Source organism: Pithys albifrons, chromosome 14 (assembly GCF_047495875.1).
Source record: "Pithys albifrons albifrons isolate INPA30051 chromosome 14, PitAlb_v1, whole genome shotgun sequence".
In the NCBI taxonomy this organism is placed as follows: Eukaryota; Metazoa; Chordata; class Aves; order Passeriformes; family Thamnophilidae; genus Pithys; species Pithys albifrons.
The window spans coordinates 6,998,222-7,016,957 of record NC_092471.1 but is presented as its reverse complement, the minus strand read 5'-3'; the positions used below and the strand labels follow the sequence as shown (position 1 = coordinate 7,016,957).

Here is an 18,736-nt window from a genome sequence, read left to right as displayed (position 1 = left end):
TTCACCAGGTAAGTAAATGCATTATGAGCTCCCATTACAGAATGGGAAGACTTAAAACAGTATGGATGGGGTCCTGGCTTTCCCACTGCTGCAGGGAGGACAATTAAACTGCACTAGGGATGACACAGTGGTAGCCTTTTGGCTCGGCACACTCTTGAGCATGACATCACACAAATTCAAGTGTCTACTCAAGTGGGACATGTTTAAGATGCTGTTAAAGTGATCTACCAATGACCCTGAAAATCAACCATTTGGTTGAAGAGTTAATAAACTGGGTAGCTCTGGGTGACTCAATGACCACCCTCCTGCAGTGATATGCTCCCCACCATGGTGCCACAGGGGAATATCCTCCCATATGCGAGTGTGCGAGCACTTGCGGAGCAGGTCTGAAAAAGTATCTGGGTCCTTTAGCAAGTAAAGATCACAGAAGATGCTACTGCCAGGGCTGAGGTTGCCTATTTCACCCAAGGTAGGAGTGCTAAATGTGCAGATAGGACCAGCTCTGAACACAAGCAGCAATGAGTTATCTCCATGCTGGAGCTGAAAGCTTCACTGAAGAGCCCAAAGCTCCAGCTTTTTTCCCAGCAGCTGGATACCAGGTTATACCCTTGCCCTATTGTCAAAACACAGCTACACCAGGCCAAGTATCAATTAGAAAAGTAACTTTTTAAAGGAGGGATTTCAGTCTGAATCTCCTCCTCCATGCCTCACCTGTGTTGCGTGAGCACGTTGACGGCCGACGGGTGGTTTGCACAGTATGTCAGGTACAGGGAGCGGAACTGAGGCATCAGGTTCATGAAACAGCCTCCCACACGCTGCTGGTTCTCGGGGAGCCTATGGATACCAACACACAGCCACATTAAGCCTCTTGATCTGCACCCTGACACCATGGCAAGCTCAGGCCCCTGCCCAGGAACCACCCGCTGCATGGGGACATCCCCAAGTCACCTGATAACTGCAGCACCGAGCAAAATACCCACACCTGCCACTTGGGGAGGAGGAGGGAGGAGGTCCTTAGATGGGTCTGGGTTTCTGTGGTCCAAACAGCGAGCATCACAACCCATTATCAGCTTTGGACAAGGTGTGACCCAGCCTGACCCTTCCCACCAGCAGAGCTGCAGCTGGGATGCTGCAGCCCACTGTGTCTGATGAGGATGTGCTGGAAAGAACTGGGGGCAAAGTAGGGGTGGTCCCACTCTCTAGGCTGCCCACGAATATGAGAGAGGAGATGAAGAGAAAAAGAGAAGCCACAGACTGAATATATTTGTAGTATTAAGTCTTTTCTCTGTCTTTTTTCAGCCCTTCCAAAAGACAGGCTGGGCTAAAGCTAAACATGTCTGTCAGCCTCCCTGCAGGAAATTATCACCTCTAATAATTTGCTCTTTGCTTCCTGGCAATTCCCATCTTCATGCCTGCCAGATCTCCTACCCTGCATGTGTTGGCATCTTTGGTCTAAGTGCACTTTTGTGTGTCAGGTCTATTGACACTCTCATTCAGCAGATGCCTTAACACTAAGAACGTTCCTTCTACCTTCCTTCCTGCAAAAGCACTACCTGCCACATTTCTTCAATCCTGTTATTTTCTTCTATATTTAAGAAGTCTAAGGCAGCACCCAGGAGGAACTTTAATGAACATGTCTATTATTTTTAGCTGCAGTTTAATAGCTCAACAACCTCAGTGCTATGGCACAGACTTACTTTGCAACTTCTTCCAAGGCTTGGTTCAGTGTTTGCTGGAATGCAGAGATTTCTTCCATGTTTCCCAGCAATGATGCAATGTCCACTGCGCTGAGCCTGCAAGAGTCAAATCACCAGTCAGCATCAGAGGTGTTGCACCCCCTGCATATTTGCAAGTGATCCTTCAAAAAGACCCAAGAACTTCTCTTTCCCCAGATACACCAGCAGACATGGGAAAACACAGGATTCATGATCTGTGAGCTACAGACCAGAGTCTCCTGGAGAAGATGTCTGCTGTCAAGGATTATCTTAATTGGATTTTAATCACTTAATCACACTAATCTTCTCAGATGTTTAGCTGTCTAACAGGCACAGACAGATGGGATTTCAGCCAGGGGTGGAGAGGAGTGTGTGTGCACAGACACAGAGACAGCTTTGTCTTCAGGGATTCATTCTGTGAGTTTTCCTGTGGGAGGAGGGTTCTACAGAGTAGCCCCTCAGGTGGGGACTGCTTTGTTCCTCTAACGAGGTTGGATTTTTTCCTAGCCAAAGCTAATGTGTTTGCTTCTGTCATCCTCAGAGCCATCCTCAGAATCACTCTCATACCACCCTCATTTAGACCATTTGCCGCCTACAAGGCTGAGAGTATGAGAAATTTTCCCACATGAAGACTTGGGGAAGGGAGTAGTGATTGAAATACAGAAGCCTCAGGACACCACTCTCCCATCTCTCCAGACTGGTTGATGTCTAAACATCAGCACTCCATCCATGATGCCCCAAGGCTGCCCAGTCCTCCCCCCAGCACACTCAGCCAGAGAGAGACCCCAGCCCCAGCCCCAGTGCAGGGATAGGGTCACTGAGATGGCACCGACTAGAAGAGACAACTGTGAAGCTGAAGCAATGAGCAGGAGGTGACATTATCTGCACTGGGTGTTCTATGCAGGGTGAAACTATCAACAGGTACCTGCTGATAGGCACCAGTGTGCTGCCTGTGGCTGTCTCTGCACCATAATGCCCAGCACAGATGGAAAACACCTGGCCTTATTTCCACAGGTAAGCCTGGACAAACCCCCCAGTGTTGCTCAGGCCATAAGGAATGGCAGGATGTTCTGCCCAAGCACAGAGGTACTTAGTGCCAATGGCTGCACAGACAGGGAGACAAGGGAGCCACTTCTTGCTGAGCAGCAGTTTGGATTTAGAGAGAGGCAATCATTAGATACCTGTCGTCACGCACAAAATGAAGAGATGACTGGGCTGAGGAGTCACAATGCAAATGACAAGGAGAGAAGCCATGCAAGGCACACTGCCAGGAAATACACATGCTGGGACAGGCACACATGGGCTTGCAGATAGGTGGGAACAGCCAGCCCTCTCCCAGATGGAAATGCCCATCACTAACACAGCCTAGTGCCTGCATGACCACTGAGAAATGGGAAAGAACAGAAACCTGCACAACATGGGCTGGCTTCTGGTTTTCACAGAGAAGTTGTGAGGCTTTACAAGAGGAGCAGTAACGGTCTCTAAACATTCAAAAGCAGGAAAGTAATGAACTAGGATGGATTTTAAGGGTTCTCTCCACCTCAGATGCCCTTATATCTTACTTATCATAAGACTGGAGGGGTCTTAAGTAATTTCCCAGAAGTGACTGTAGTTCCTTCGCATAATCTCGTTCTGTTTCCAGAATATTTTGCAATACCTAGGGTGAGAGACAGAGCACTGAGTAGATCTTTGTACTGGTGACTAGTCAGAGGAATATGACATCAGCTTCCAAATGTGGAAGAGCACAGAAGAGTATTTTAAGTCCAGAAATTACACTTGTTAATGCAGAACCCAGAACACTCAGCAAAGTCCTGGTGGGCCAGTTTTGGGATTGTATTTTGCAGACCTGGGGAGGCCTGGAAAGCAGGTGTTATAGGCTGCTCCTTCTTCTCTGGCAAAGCATGAAGACAATGTCAGGTCCAACCTGAATTTAGCATTTGACCCCTGAGAGGCTCATGCCTGACCCTGCATGCACAACTGACTGCCAAGGAATGCAAGCAAACGACCTGTGCATGCATCCTGGGAGCACTGTTTGCACCAAGGCAGCACAATTTAAATGCAGCAGTGGCCAAAACAAGGATGGCTCCTGTGGCAGCTCAAGCCAGGGCACAGCTCACTTGCCACTTCAGGCATGTGCCATGTTGGGTTTGGTCCTGCTAATCCATCTCAGCAGCCAATTCATCCCCGGCCTCATGGCAGGCAAATCCAGTGCCTGCACCCTCCCAGTCAGCGCTCCAGTTTCTCAGTGTGGATGAGCTTTGGAGACAGTGGAGGTGGTTCTCAGCTCTCTGGACATACTGTTTCTGCTTTGCTTTGCTTGAAATATATTTAGACACGCTGGTGAGCATGATTTAGCTCCAGCACGGAGAGCCAGGGATGCTCACATGCAGGCATCTTCATTCTTTATACCACAGGGTTCACTCCAGCCTGGACACAGGGGGAAGGTACTTGCTCCACCTTTGCCAGACATCCTCACTCCAGCAGCAAGATGTAGAGGAGGTGATGTTTCCCCACCCCTTTTACAGCCACAGTTCATGGCCTGGCAGACTGTGAACCTGCTCCAAAGCCGAGCCTAGTTACCAAGCCAGGCTGTGAGCTGCAGTGGCTGCCCATTCTCTGAGGGTTGCAGCTGCTGGCAGAAGCACAGGGTAGGCAGCTTGGGGTGTAACATCTACAGCCAAACATAACAGAGGGATCAGAGCCCAAATTTGGCTTGCTTACATCATGACACCATCTCCCCATCTTTATCAATAAGAGATAGCCCCAGTCCATGGTAAGGACAGGACCAAAGACATTGTGCCTCATTCCCCCACAGTGAATTATCTCAGTTGCCTACTTCAAGTCTCTCCTTTCGACATCGTGCAGCAACTTCCATTTGTGGTTTATTGTCTCAATAGCCTTGAATCAAGGGAATGGAAACAGCTGCATTTAAACACAGAGTCGCATCCCCGATTGTTACAAATTGCTTCAATGATTTTTAAGAGAAGGAGCCGGTTCAGAAGATTAATAACACGCTACTTATTAAAATGTATGATCAGCACTTTAAAACTTACCACAGGGTAATAATTCTTTGTCAGCTGAGTGCTTTCGAGTCCTTTTAATGCTTTGGGAGAGAGTGGTTTATCTACACAAGAAAAAAATGTCAATAAATTACAGTGCACAGCTGTCATTATTCCAGGAGGAAAAGACACTCCCACATCATGTCCAGCAAACATTAACTTCACCCTGTGAACACAAAACTTCAATTGCAGAATTTGTTTCCCTGATTCACAAAAACTAGGATCACACCAGAGGTGTGCATGATGCTGACAGTGGCCAAGAGAGTCACACCAGAAACTCTGTGCAGCCTCTGCCAACTTACAGGTTTGCTCTGAAATCCCCGGAAGCAGCCCAGCATCTGGCACTGTTTGGAGCTACTGTGTGACTTCCCCTGGCCCACAAACTCTGGGGTTTAAAACTGTGTGTCTGTGAGAAACTACAGATACCACGTTCTGTTCCAGATGATTCACAAGGCACTTGAAGCCAATCCCAATCAATATGCTGAACCGTGATCCCTGCAGTCACTTGTGATGCAAAATCCTTCTCTGAATGAAGGTAGATTCAAATGAAAAGCTCCCACAAAACTGGAAGTCAATTCTCATTTGGCATTTGCTAAATCCCTGTGGATGCCTCCAGCACAGTACATGTGCACACACACACACACACAAATGCACAAGGCCCTGCTCCATTTTTCCCTGCCTAGAGAAGCCCATTCCCTGCCAACAGCATCTTTCCCAGCTCTCCCAGCACTACAGTGGCACCCTTACCCCTCTGGACTGGACAGGTGGGCAGTGAAAGGCTGTTCCAGCCCTGGCCATGCTGTGCACCTCTCATTGAAACACCTCTGTGCTCTGCAGAGCAGAAGGCTCTCCTGTCCCCCTGCAATCACTCACAGAAGGCAATTACTTTCACACTGATAGCAGGGGAGAGGCTTGATATTGACAAATTTAGCCCCTGGAAGCTGCAGTTTGATGTACTATCTAATTATTGCTCTTGTGGTTCTTCCTGCCACTTCCAGCCAGGAGCTCTGTGCCTCATCTAAAGACTCAGAGGAGCTTTGCTCCACATAGCTAGTTATTTCCACCCAAAGGCCACACTTTAGGACACGGTGGAGGTACAGAGACTGCTGAAAAACAAGTAACTCCATTTAGAGTGACAAGTCTCACACTGTGGAGTTGAGGAAAGCAGCTCCCCCCTGGCTACAGCCCTGGCAGCGCTCCTGGGATGGAGCAGGTTTGCTGATCGTCTCTGCATGTATCATTTGGAATATGGTCATGTCTCCTGAGCATGCAGACACCAGGGGAATGAACCCTCCTTCCATGTAAAATGGATGCTGGAGAGAGGATTTGGAGAGAAAAGTCTTGTAAATGGAAAAATCTGATGGGTTTTTACAGCAGGATCTATAGGAGACTGGCCCTTCCCTTCAGTGAGGTGCTGTTATTTCATGCAGCTCCCATCTGATTTTCCCCATAGGACTGACGTTTGCTCTCCTTTGTTTAAAACATCTCTCTTCTCCCTTCACTGAGGTAATTAGTGATTCCTGGGTTGTACCAGACAAGCCTTCAATCCTTGCTGCAACGTCCTGCTCCAGCTCAGACATCATTTCCCAGAGGGAAACAATGGGAGGTGAGATATCCTAACAATGATTTTTTCATTTAGAATTAAACAAAACCTGACCTAATTCTGAGCACTCAATCATTAATTCTTTTTTCTTCCCTTCTTTGTTTTATTTTTTTTGCAAGTGTGGGAGCAAGGATGTCTAATGGGGGCTGCACATCTTTCAGTTCTTTGCAGACCACTGCTGGCACCTCAGTGTTTGAGGCCAGGGCTGATCCTGAGCCGTAACACCAGCACCACGCACATAACTGGTCTCTGTCTAGGATAAGTCCTCAAGGCACATTAAGGAGTTAAGTTGTATTTTGTAAATAATCAGTTTACTGCCACACAATGGCCTTGGAATCACAGTGGGGTGAACTGCTTGAATGGATGTGTAACACCATGGGGCAGCTGGCCAGGGGCTTTATGTCATCACCGCACCATGTGTGGTTACCATCACATCCCAGAAAATGTTAAGGACGCTCAAGACAAAGCTCAGTAAAGGCAGATGTCATCAGATGGATCACCCCCACCCTCTTCCCTTCTCAATATCACAGCAGAAGAGGCATCTGGGGGAAAATGTACTCTGTGGAATCCGCCATCACTATGGACAAAACCAGGGAGCATTCCCTGTGGCCATGCAGTTTTTGCTGGACTGCACACCATGACAGCAAGCATCCCTTCCACTGCTGCCAGAAATAGCAGGATCAACGACAAACACATCACCTGACCAATGTTTCTAACAAAAAGCTAATTCTGTGCTCAGACAGGTCCCCAGGACAAAAACCAAGCAGTCATCCCCAGTCTCATTCTCTGGCAACGTCCCTGTTTCCGTGCTTCTGGGGCTGGGGGGGGCAACAGAAAGGCACAATGCACTGGGAAGAGGGTGAAGCAGCTCTCAAACAACTCATCCGAAAGACTAGGCTTTACCCTTCCGGCCTTGTTCACCCTTCCATTAGCCTGGCTGCTTTAAGCACAAAACCAGTCCTTAATAAATAGCAGCAATTTCCCAAAGGCACAAGGGTCCTCACTGCATTATACTGCTGTCATTCAATCAGCCCTTGAAAGCAATTTGCTTACCAGTGGATTTGATTTCTCTGACGTAGTTGCTTGGGAACCAGCCTGTTTTTCCATTCAAGGTCCCTTCCCACCAGCCCCCTTCTTCAACCCGGGTGACATAAATAATGTCTCCTTTGTTAACAGAGAGTTCATCCTCATTGGTCTGCTTAAAATTGAACCTGGCCTTTACCACCAGCTGATGACTGCCATTCTCGGTCATCTCCTAAGGAAAGAAACATGGAAAAACATCAGTAAATCGTTCAAAAAAGCAGAAACCACTAGGACAAGCCATTGTTCTTCATTGTTGTGACAGCTGTTTTTTCGGTATTGCTCTGTATAACAAGCAATAATGTCTTGCTGTTGTGTAAACACTCCCTCCAGAGGACCACAAGGTCCCTCCCAAGCATTAATTTAGTTTCCCAGTGCAATGGGTGGCAGATAAGAATCTCTCCCCATGTCACACAGAGGAGCGCTGTGGTTTGGAGAAGCTGCGAGACTGTTGGAGATCAGGGGAGAACAAGCCCCTCTGCTGTTCTCGACCCGGAGGTACCACTCACACCCCTCTACCCCCACAGCCACCAAACCCAGGATGAGATGTCAAAAAAGGGATACCACAGGCTTGGATTGCCTCCGTAACACCCTCGCTGACTGTGAAGTTGTGCCGTTGGAGTCAGTCTGGGGGTCTCCAGCCGTGGAGCTAAGAGATGACAGATGTGAACATGGCCCTTTGGGTGGCTGATCTGGTGAAACATAACAACACCTGAGTTTTACCCAACTGTCCACCATACCTCTGCATCACAGCAAAGCAAAGAGTAAAGCCTGTAAAGAAACCAAGAACAGGACAAAACAGTTGAAAGAGCAAGACAGCATCTCCAGCATGGGCACTCCCAGCCCACAGTGAGGATGGTTTTCTGGGCTGGGATAACCCTTCCATCATGGAAGAAGTTGAATTGCATCCCAAGGCACTCCCAGGTTGTGCCAGCTCTGCAGCCACATGTCCAATTGCAGCATTTTTTTAAAATCCCTCTTTAAACTGTAGAAAAGTAGAATAATACTCAGCCCTGCGATGCCCAGCTGGGAATGTTTCTGGGATCCAAGTAAGCACTGTGGAAGGTGTGTCAAAATTTAGCTCTCAAGTGCTCTTAGGTCAACCCTGCAGCTGCAGCGTGGGTTGTCCCACCAAGTGGGGAAGAATGCTGAGCAGCTGGTCAACACAATCGCTCCTCTATTCAGAGAAGTCCTTCTGGGTTCATTATCTGGCTGAAAGAGACTAGGCACTATTTTGATTACTGTTCATGGACCACTGCCATTAGTCATGTGAGAGAGGGATTCAAGCCACGCTGAGGAAGGACAGGAATATCATTCCCAGGAGATGGACAGTCCATAGAAAGGGCATATCATCCCAGCAGCTCTTGGAGTTGCCTCCTTCACACACTCGAAGTTCCTTCCTTTGCAAACCAGTCTTGTTCCTGCCCCCACCTGTCTGATGCTGGAGGCAATGCTTCTACTCTGACACATCTGTTTTCATGATTAGTGATTTGTTTTAATACCGAAAAAGTTGCCAGAGGCTAAAAAGTTTCCTGGTCACAACTATGCAGAGGCTGAGTCAGTGGCCTTGTCACTAAGAGCAGTCCCAGTTTCTGCAGGACCTAGCAATGTTCAGCCCCAGACTCCTGACTGATGCTACAGAGAGGTAAAAACATGGGATTCAAGCCACCCAGTAATTCCCAGTACTTCTCTACTACTGTATCCCCACACCACACTGTGGGACACGACTCAGATCACCTCCTTCCTATGTGCCATGGTGGTCGAAAAATGCAACAGCAGATATTACTCCAGTAAACTGTGAAGGACTTTTAAGATTTGCCTTATAGCTTTGATTCATATTTTAGAACATTTCTGCATTCCAGAGTTGCTGGTTTCCACTTGCAGTGTGGACCTACCATGTCCATGGACCTCAAAAGCAGGACAGACAAAAGCAGGCTGCAGGAATCACTGTGCTGGGTGTGCAAGTCCCTGGATCACATTTGAAGTTCTTCCTTGAAAATGCTGCAAGAGGAGAGGGTGACCCAGCCACCAAGTATGCACAGGAATGAGAAAACATAAACTCTACAGCTGCTCTTCCCCCATTCTCCTCCTCTATGAATGTCAACATGGAAAACTCATTCTGAAGGGGAAGTCTGGTGGGAGTTACAGGAACTCAGCTAGCCTTTTATTCTCCTCAGAGGAATTTTGTTTCAATAGGAAAATACCTCCTCCTTAGACTGGACCTGGGGAAACACAGACTGTGAGCTCCTGGGGAAGGGACTTGCTTTGTCTCTCTCCAACCCCTTGCATAAAGGGGACCAGGTCCGTGACTAAGACTTCCAGGTGCTGCTGCCATACAAACCCCTAGCCTTGCCATGTCCACACACCAGTCTGCCCAGTCCAGGCTTGAGTGATGGACGACATCCATGATAAACCTTGTGTGCTGTCAGTGAGTCAGTTTTCTCTCTTGCCCTGCTTGTTACACAACTGCTTGATGACCGCACTGTGCATTCCCAGCTCCCTGGGCTGCAGCAGCAGCAAAACCCCTCTGCATGGAAAACCCACTTTGCCAACAGAGTGGGTTTTTCTCTCTGAAGCATCCTGGTATTTGAGCAGGAGTGGTTTTGGCTGCTCCTGGCGACTCCCAGGCCAGGGAGGGTGGGTGGCTGCCAGTGTGAGATGTTCTTCCCCTGAATCCTTCTGGAAAGGGAGGGCATAAACCGCAAGTCCAGACTTCGCTTGTTCAAGTCATCAGCCACAGTTCTACGGAAATGACTTGGTTACTGTAGATTTTATGCTTCTCCCTGCCCCTCCCAATCTTCCAAAGCTTTTATAAATATCTGCAGCAACCTAGAAACAAATGTAAAACTGACTTTGACAGTTTGGCAGGGAAGTGTATCATTTATATTGAATCATGACAGCGTCCTATTTTATGCCTGGTCCAGCATGGAACACTGCTGCCATATGTTGCTTAAACTATGGTTAAAATAGCTGGGTTTTCTGTTCACATTCCTACACTATTTTTGGCAGATGAGCCTCGTCTGATCCAGCACAGCTGGTTTTCCTCCCCTGCCCTCTCTCGCAGATAAAAGCATCAAGGTCTGTATTGCTGTGTTTTGATGGACAGCTATTGAACTATGAGTTTATCCGCTACAAATGATGCCTCCAGTTATTTGCATAACAAGATCCACGAACACACAAGGATTTGGACTTCAAATGGATGCTCAGAAACACATTCCCACGACGTTTCCTTAGCTGACACCTACTTCCCCCTGCCTCCAACGAGAGTGTGGGGATTCAGCAGCACTGTGGGTGTCGAGATGCACAGGCATGCCAGAGCCTTGGCCATGGCAGGAACTGCAGTAGCCAGTACCAGCCTTGTCCTGATGCTCCATTCAGCCCTGGGCCTCTGGCAAGACGGACAAACTGGACCATCTGCAGTGTTGGTTTTTAGGACACAGGCTCCTGCTCCTCAGGAACTTGGCCAAGCCACCAAAAAGCAAACGTTTTAGGCATGTATTTATTTTACCCTGTACTTTTCCCAAGGGTGCTCTCTGCCTGAGCAGCTAATTATATTGCAGGCATTGCGCTTTTTAACATTTACACAGAGAAAGCATATGTTCAAACAGATGTTTGCCATGAAACCAAGAGGATCCCAGCTTCCCTCTCACCCTGTCAGTAATGTATGATTGGAACTATTTCCCAGAAGCTCTGTCCCAGGCTGAGCTGGGACATGGGTGACAGCAGAAATGAAGTTGGGCTGTAAATAAGGGGATTTTCTGAGAATGGCACTGTGGCCTCACCATCACATCTGCACACACCCATCACACCCCTGTGGTCCAGCAACAGGCAAGCACAGAGGCAGGAAAGCTTCTCACTCTTTTTGCTTTCAGAATAATGGAGCAAATGTCAATTACAACAGCAGCATTTGCAAAGGTTGCTCCCGGTCGAGGTAACCTACATTTTATATCCCCCATCACGCTGAACTGCAAGAGCTTCTACACAGGGTCACCGGGTGCTGTGGGTAATGGAGCAGTGATAGGCTGTGAGATGTGCTGAGGCTGGGAGAAGATGATGTGCTGAGGCCAGAACAGCATTCCTGGACTTCTAGGGAATGATCTGTGGGCAGAGCCGAGTGCTGCCTGCAGAATGGCAGCTTAAGAACCTGAAGTTCTTCAAAGCAGAATAACACACACATATGTATGTTCACAAATCATATCTGTGTGTGTAAACATACACACTAATGTTATTATACACTATTTATTATTATTAGACATATATTATGATGTATGTTGATATACAATATATACATGACAATTTATATGACAGTTTATATAAATATAGTGTACGTTTATATATATATGATTTTATAAAGCCTTGCATCAGAACAGAACAGAGGACGAAGGGAGGAGAGGATCTACTCCCAGCAACGAGTTTGTTTTACTGAACACCTGAGCAGTTTCTGTAGTAGCAGAAGAGAATCCCAGAGCAAAAACCCAGTTGAAAGAGAAGTAAAACAATGGCAAAAATCACCACAAACCAAAACTAGCCAAAATGCAGTAAGCCAAGAGGAAAATTTTCCCATGAAAAGAAAACAGTGAGTTTTCCTTTTGAATTTTCCTCCTTTAAATCACCTAAAATGTAACCTGGAACAGGAGAACTGAACTCTTCTCCTGGGGCTGAACTTCAGTGGCTGTGCAGGACTCTGTCCCAGTCCACCTGTATGGCAGGGGGCTGTAAATGCTTTCCAACGTGTGAACTCCTCCCAGCTCCATGCAGACCTGTTTCTTATTCCTCTCAGAATGAAGGTCCTTTCATCCCTTCCCCAGAGCAGCATACTGCCATCATCCTCCCCACTGAACTTCTCCTTTCACAGCCTATGTGACTGAGTATCAGTTTAAAGCAGCCTGTAGGGAACAGCTTCATATCTGGGATGGAAACAAGATGAGCTGATTTGTTTTGCTTCAGCAACCTACTCCTGCTCCCAGGGATGCAGGACAAGCTATCAGCTTGATTCCCAGATCCAGGAGCCTACTCTGTGGAACTTGGGAGAGGACAGAGAGAAAAACATCAATACAATTGACTGAGCAACGTTTGTTTTGACATTCAGTAAAGATATTATGCAGATGGAGCTGTTTTTCTCTTCGGCTTTAAAACACACCATTTAAAATCTGATATTTGCATTTTGGGAGGTGGATGCTGATTTACACTGAGGCTCCTTTACAATGACCTACTTTGAAGTCCCTTAATACTGTCAAAACTGAGCAGAGGTCCCTCAGTGCAAAGTGATAATGGAGCTCTGCAGAGCACACACAGCACCTGTGAAACACCACATTTAAACACAGAGCTGGCAGCAGCATGAAATATCTATCCCACCATCCACCATCAGGCATTGGTGCTGGTAGCACAATTTGTCAAGCCTCCAGAAATCATCATAAACTAGGAATTAGCAAAAAACCAAAACCCAGCCCTGCACACACACAAGAAAGAATTTGAAAAGAAGACAGAAAAAACCTCCGTTTTTCTTACCTTCAGTAGCTTTATTTACAGCTGTTAATGTGCTCAGGACCTTGGAGAACTGGTCTCCGGTGTACAAGTCATGTGGGTCAAACACCTGTGAAAGAGGAACTTGGTGAGTTGAGCCCAAACCATCTCTCTCTGGCCGCCTGAGCCACCCACGCTGCTGGAGGGTGACAGTGAGGATTAGGCAGCATGTATGTCTCTGCAGGGGAAGGGTGTTTATTTAGGGCTGACAAGTCCTATTTCCTGTATAGCCAGAGAATTCCTGGGGCACTGCTGTGTGGGAAGGGCAGGGGCACCTGGCAGCATTTGGAGTGTAATGCTGGGGACAGGGAAGGAAGGAAGGAATCAGTGCTGTCTGCAGAGCAGGGACTCCTCTGAAAATCACAGAGAAGGTTATTGTTGGCCTTGAGGGAAGGAAAGATTTTGTTGCTATTTTTGTTATTGAAAGATGAAGAGATTGAAGCTGTACATACAGATCTATGTATAAACACACACATATTTTCCACAGTAGAATTAACACACACAGAATTTTCTGCTACTGCAATATGGCATATATAGAACATTTACACTTTTTTACAGGAAGCCAAAACCAGTTATTTTATACACATAAATTCCACCCTAAATAATTTGGTGCTGCCTCAATGGCAAACCAGAAATTACACAGTTAGCAAGGGCTTATTTTCTATGACTGATAACCTGGACTTTGTACACTGAGCCTTCAGAAATCACCACCAGCACAGTGAGGGGCATCTTGAGTTTCCAAAACACTGCAACCCCCTCTAACACTTGAGAAATGCCCTCAACTTCACACAGACTGTACAAACCCCACCATTAACGAAGCAAATATAAGAGATACAAAACGTTCCCATTAATGGTACCACCACAGCACCATCTGCTAATCCCCAAATACATGTTTTCTTGCAGATGGAGACCACAGATCCACAAATCCAGTGAACAGGAAAGATGACTTTAAAGCTCTCCTGGTAGACAGCATCTAATTACAAACATTTCCAATGTACTGAAGAGTGTATTCTGCTAAATAAGGACAAGTCTTAATTACCTTTAGGGTAGAACTGCCCTTTAAAATGGCCCTTTCTTGCTTTCCACATAGAGCTCCTTGACTACACTTGGCATATTTCAAGTAGGAAGGGGACTGGCCTCTTCCGCAGCCCTGGGTGCTCACGGCATCTCTTCTCCACAGACACACCAGTACAGCACCAAAGTCCAACACAGGGCAGTACAAAGACTGCTCTTTGTTTAGAATATATTCTAAAATTGAGTCGGCCACTCAATACCAGGAGGAAGGCTTTACTCTGAAGAAATTTAATCCATGCTCAGAGGGGGACCAACCTGCTGTCATCACAAACATTAAAACCAGTAGCCTCACAGCTCCAATCACATCCACCGCTCTGCTCATTTTGGGGACATCCACACCTACCTTGGGCTGTTTCTGAGCTGATCTATCGTCCGTGCTCACTTGGGTTTGCTCCTTTGGACCACACAGACCCCATCCCCTCTGCCTGCTGGTGTATGAACTAGTTTTTCTGCCCTGCAATTGCAGGCAGTGCTATCTGACATTGCCTCCAGCTCTGAGCAGCGACGTTTGTGTCCCCGTGGAAAGAGAGATGGTAACAGAGAGCCCGGGCGTGCACTGACCCCATTGGCAGCTGCTGGAGGATGTTGCACACGAGGAAAGCAAACAGCCAGACTGGGATGTTTGCGTGCATCTCTCTGGTGTGTCATTTTCTCAGTCATACCCCTTCTCTTCCACTTCAGTAATTCCAGAAAAACAAGTCCTGCCTTGAATGAATGGCTTTTTTTATTAAGGACCAAAGTAGTAAAATACATCCTGAATCCCTCACTGCACAGACTAATGCTGTAAGCTCAGAGTCATCAGGCTGACAAAGTCCAGAGAGAAATGCTGGGGAGAAGGATATGCAAAAAACTAAAGCACAAAAGCAAGCCTTAACATTTAGGACTTCTTCATGGAAAAACTGTCTGGAACAGCTACTGTGTAACAAAGGCAATGTGGAAAACTCTTCCGGATCAGCTACTGTAACGTAAATATACTCTGCAGCTTGTTCACAAATAAATTAATCATACAGAAAAGTCCTCATTTATGAGCTAAAAATTGCTATTTCCAGCACAATCCATCCATAATTCCATTCCTAACTAAAAGACAAGCTGCAGCAAGACGACAAATAAAGAGGGGAAAAGGCTGTTTTCGCTTTTAACTCATGTAAGATCTGGTGGATGTAAGTAAAACTGCGTTTAAACCTACGGCTGTTATTTGAAGATCTCCATTAAAACGCGTTTCGGACCTCCAGAACCCCAGACCGCGGCTCTCCTCGGTGATGCGCTCCGGCTGCTCCGCCAGGCACCGCACCGGGAGGGGACACCCCGCGCTGCCGCAGCGACGGACGGGGCGAGCCGGGGCCGCCGCTTCGCCACCAGAACTGCGCCCGGCTACTCGGCAAGGACGAGAAACCAAACCCGCGTGCAGCTGCAAGTCACCGGCACCCAAAATCCCAGTCCCGCCTGGGGAGGTGCGGAAAAGTTCGGGGAAGTCGGGCTGTATTTCGAGTCCGAGCTGTCCACAGTTAGACAACCTCCGGCAAACCCCCAGCCGGTGCCAAGCCCGGCGCGGCCGCGACACTCCCGGACCCGAGGTCAGGAGTCGGAGCCGGCGATGACCGCGGCTGGTCCGGGCGGAGCTGCGCCGGCACCGGACACGGAGCGCATCCTCCGCTCCGGTGCCCTCGCCCCCTTCAGCGGGGACACCCGCGGGGGTAACACCCGCGAGAGCTGCCCGGAGACACCCGGCGGGGACCGGCGGGGCCGGACGCGGTCGGTACTCACGGTGCCGGGCGGGCGGGCGCGCAGCCCCGGGGCATGGCGGCGGCGCCGGGCGGTGCTGCGGGGCGGCCGCTGCGGATCTGACCCGGAGCCGGATCGCGGCGTGGAGAAGGGAAGGGAAGAGAAGGGAAGGGGAAGTGACAGGCGGTGCCGCCGCCCCGCTCCGCCCCGCTCCGCCGGGAGCTGCGGGACGCGCCGGGCCGGGCCGTGCGGCCGCAGCTCCCTCCGCCGGCAGCGGGCGGGAGGCGCCGGGCGGCCCCGGGAGATGGGGAAGAGGATGGCGAAGGGGGAAAGGGAGAGGGGAAAGGGAAGAAGGGAAAGGCCAGGGGAAGGGAAAAGGCAAAGGGAAAAAGTAAATCAGGGAAAGGAAGAGAAGGGAGAAGGGAAGGGGGGGAAAGTGAATTAAGAAAGAGGGGTAAGAGAAGAGAAAAGAAAGAAATGAAAAAAAGGAAAGGAAAAAGGAGAGAGGTAAAAAAGGAAGAGAAAACAGAAAGGAAAGGGGAAAGGAAAAAGGGAATAGTGGAAAGGGGGGAAAGTAAGGGGAAACAGGGAAAAAAGAAAAAGGAAAGGAAAAAAATGAGAGGGAAAGGATGGGACAAGGAAGGAATATCCAGGCTATTGAAGCAGTAACTGCAGCAGATTTGCAGTACTGAGAAGAGAAGAGCTGCAGAAGGGCCCGCAGATGAGGCACAGTTCAGTTGAGGCAGTGGATGCTCGGAGACGGCATGTCCTCGCTGCGGCGGCTCTGCTGCCTGTGCCCATCTGTTCGGGGAACATTCTCCTGCAGGGAACATGAAAATCCCCAGACACTTCAGCACAGCAGCAGGCTGCAGCATGAACAGGGAATGCAGCACTGACATCCAGGGTGATGCCTGATTGTAGATCCCAACCCCATGCAGGGACATGGGTGTCAGAAATACACCCCGCACCTAGAGTTGGAGTCTCTGGAACACTGGGGCACCCTGAGTTCAGACAGACCCACTCCCCAGTGCTTGTGCTGGTCAGTGCTGTGCAGGAGCTCCTGCTTCTGATGTTACCCAGCTAGGAAAGGTAATGTCGCTTTGGACCGAAGCCAAAGCAAAGCAGGTTTTGGGAGCACATGGATGAGGACCCAAGAGGGTGATGATTTTTATGTTCTCCCACACCCTCAGTCCAGGTACAAACAGTTGAAGGTGAAGGTTGCAAGCACCTCCAAGAGGAGAAGTAGCCTCTCAGCTGCCCACAAAGGCAACAACCCGCTGCATGCTCTATGATCACTTGGGCAGCAGATTTAATCCAGCTATTGATTTATCATGCAGATACCATTCTTAGTTACAAAATTCAGCACCTTGCCAGAAGTTTTGTGGTTGTGTTACCAATAAAATGCTGCTGCTGAATGAAGATCTTGTGCTTCTTCAGCAGCAAATGATGCTTAGCTGTTGAGCTGATGTTACATGCACGCTGGTGTCCAGAGCAGAAGGAAACAGTTCCCATTCATGTCCTCAAGAACAAGCTAGGCCAGGAGCTTTCTATGATTTTTCTCTTTCCTCGTGATCTTTTCCCTGTCTCTTGTATGCTAGACTCCACCTGGCCACCAGGGCAGAACCCTTTGCCTTCCACTATCCACCTCAACTCTCTTGCACCCAGCTGGCACTGGAGCAAATCTTGAGTCAGATACACAACTCAAGAGGTTGAAGCCACAGTGTAAATGAAGCACAGTCAGTTTATCTGCACTGTTCCTCAGGCCAAACCATGAAAGAATCCTCTGAGGACACTTAAACTCCAAAGAGGTGTCCATGTCCTTTGCCTAGTCTTCTGTCTTAGAAAAGCCTGATTGACAGATGTTTTTTTAACTTAGATCAAATTCTACCACTGAAAAGTAACTGGAAAATTTTGGACACATTTGCATTGTTTCACCTCATTACAGCACTTGCCTGGTTAGAAGGAGGTGGTGATTCCCCTGCTTGCCATCTCTTTTAGGACTAACACATATGAAGCAGCAAATGTTTGCTGCCTTCAGCCCTGGGCTGAAGCTAAGGAAGAGTTTGGTTATGCATACCCTGCCATGAGACAGATTCTTCCAGCTCGTACCACCAGCCAGTAGAACTCCTTCAACTTAATAGAGCCAACTCAAAGCAGGAAGGTCACAGAGTGTCCTTCTTCCCCTGTGTCCAAAAGTCCACTATGTCCAAATGTTCCACTGCTCCTGTAGAACAAGAGAAGTTGCTGTTTGCCTCACTGTCTTTCTTCCACTTCCTAAGACTGAGTTACCAGGACAACAAAGAAGGGTAGGAGGGAAGTGCATATGTGTAGCTCTGCAGGAGTAACCTCCTTGTATTCCCTCCAGCTGGAAGAGATTGGCAAGCAGTATCTTTTCAGTGGAAGGTGGGACTTGGGTTTCTGATAAAAACTGTTGGAAACCCTGCCTTCCACACTGACCACCTTCCCTGCATGCCAGCAATGCCCAGGGAAGGGGTGTGCATTCAGCTCCAAATGGCAGCTGCACAAACATCTACTACAAAAAAAAAATTGAAGGCATAGGATGAAGGCAGCAACTGCTTTGGCAAAGTACAATAAAGCCCCAGGATTCTAGGATGGGATGCTAATATCATGTTTGAGATTCCTCAGGATAGGGAAATGATGAGGCCCTTCTGTATAAGTCAGTATCCAGAGGAGAAGTTGTGAGCTCTCAATTTCCTCAGAACATCCTCTTTTGCTCACATCTGCAACAGGAACAGAACGTTTGACCTTAGCATGCACTTGTCAGTCTCAAGACAGAAGAAGTGGCTCAGGTCAAGTCCCAGGCTACTTGTTCATATCTGAGAAGCAAGAGTTGCCTGTGGCATTTGGAGAAGGACAGAATTGGAGAGAATCATCAGGGTTTTATTGTCAAATACGAGGTCTGGGTAAGCAGCAGGATGGCTGTCAGGGAATTCAATTGT

At 48.2% G+C, this 18,736-nt stretch overlaps 1 protein-coding gene across 6 annotated transcripts in view; it reads right to left on the bottom strand.

Moving 5' to 3' along the window:
* ARHGEF6 (Rac/Cdc42 guanine nucleotide exchange factor 6) overlaps positions 1 to 18,736 on the bottom strand; it is a 40,570-nt gene that overhangs the window by 18,408 nt on the left and 3,426 nt on the right. For 2 of the 6 annotated variants that reach the window (XM_071569038.1, XM_071569039.1), the window contains exons 3-9: positions 12,966 to 13,050; positions 8,022 to 8,149; positions 7,431 to 7,632; positions 4,769 to 4,839; positions 3,278 to 3,372; positions 1,698 to 1,793; positions 712 to 834 (exon numbers count right to left, since the gene is read on the bottom strand). In XM_071569038.1, coding sequence (XP_071425139.1) covers positions 712 to 834; positions 1,698 to 1,793; positions 3,278 to 3,372; positions 4,769 to 4,839; positions 7,431 to 7,632; positions 8,022 to 8,149; positions 12,966 to 13,050 — 800 coding nt within the window. Of the gene's footprint in view, positions 1 to 711; positions 835 to 1,697; positions 1,794 to 3,277; positions 3,373 to 4,768; positions 4,840 to 7,430; positions 7,633 to 8,021; positions 8,150 to 9,352; positions 9,459 to 12,965; positions 13,051 to 14,397; positions 14,471 to 15,818; positions 16,545 to 18,736 lie in introns of those variants that run through there. The other 4 variants (XM_071569040.1, XM_071569041.1, XM_071569042.1 and 1 more) reach the window with 4 other exon arrangements.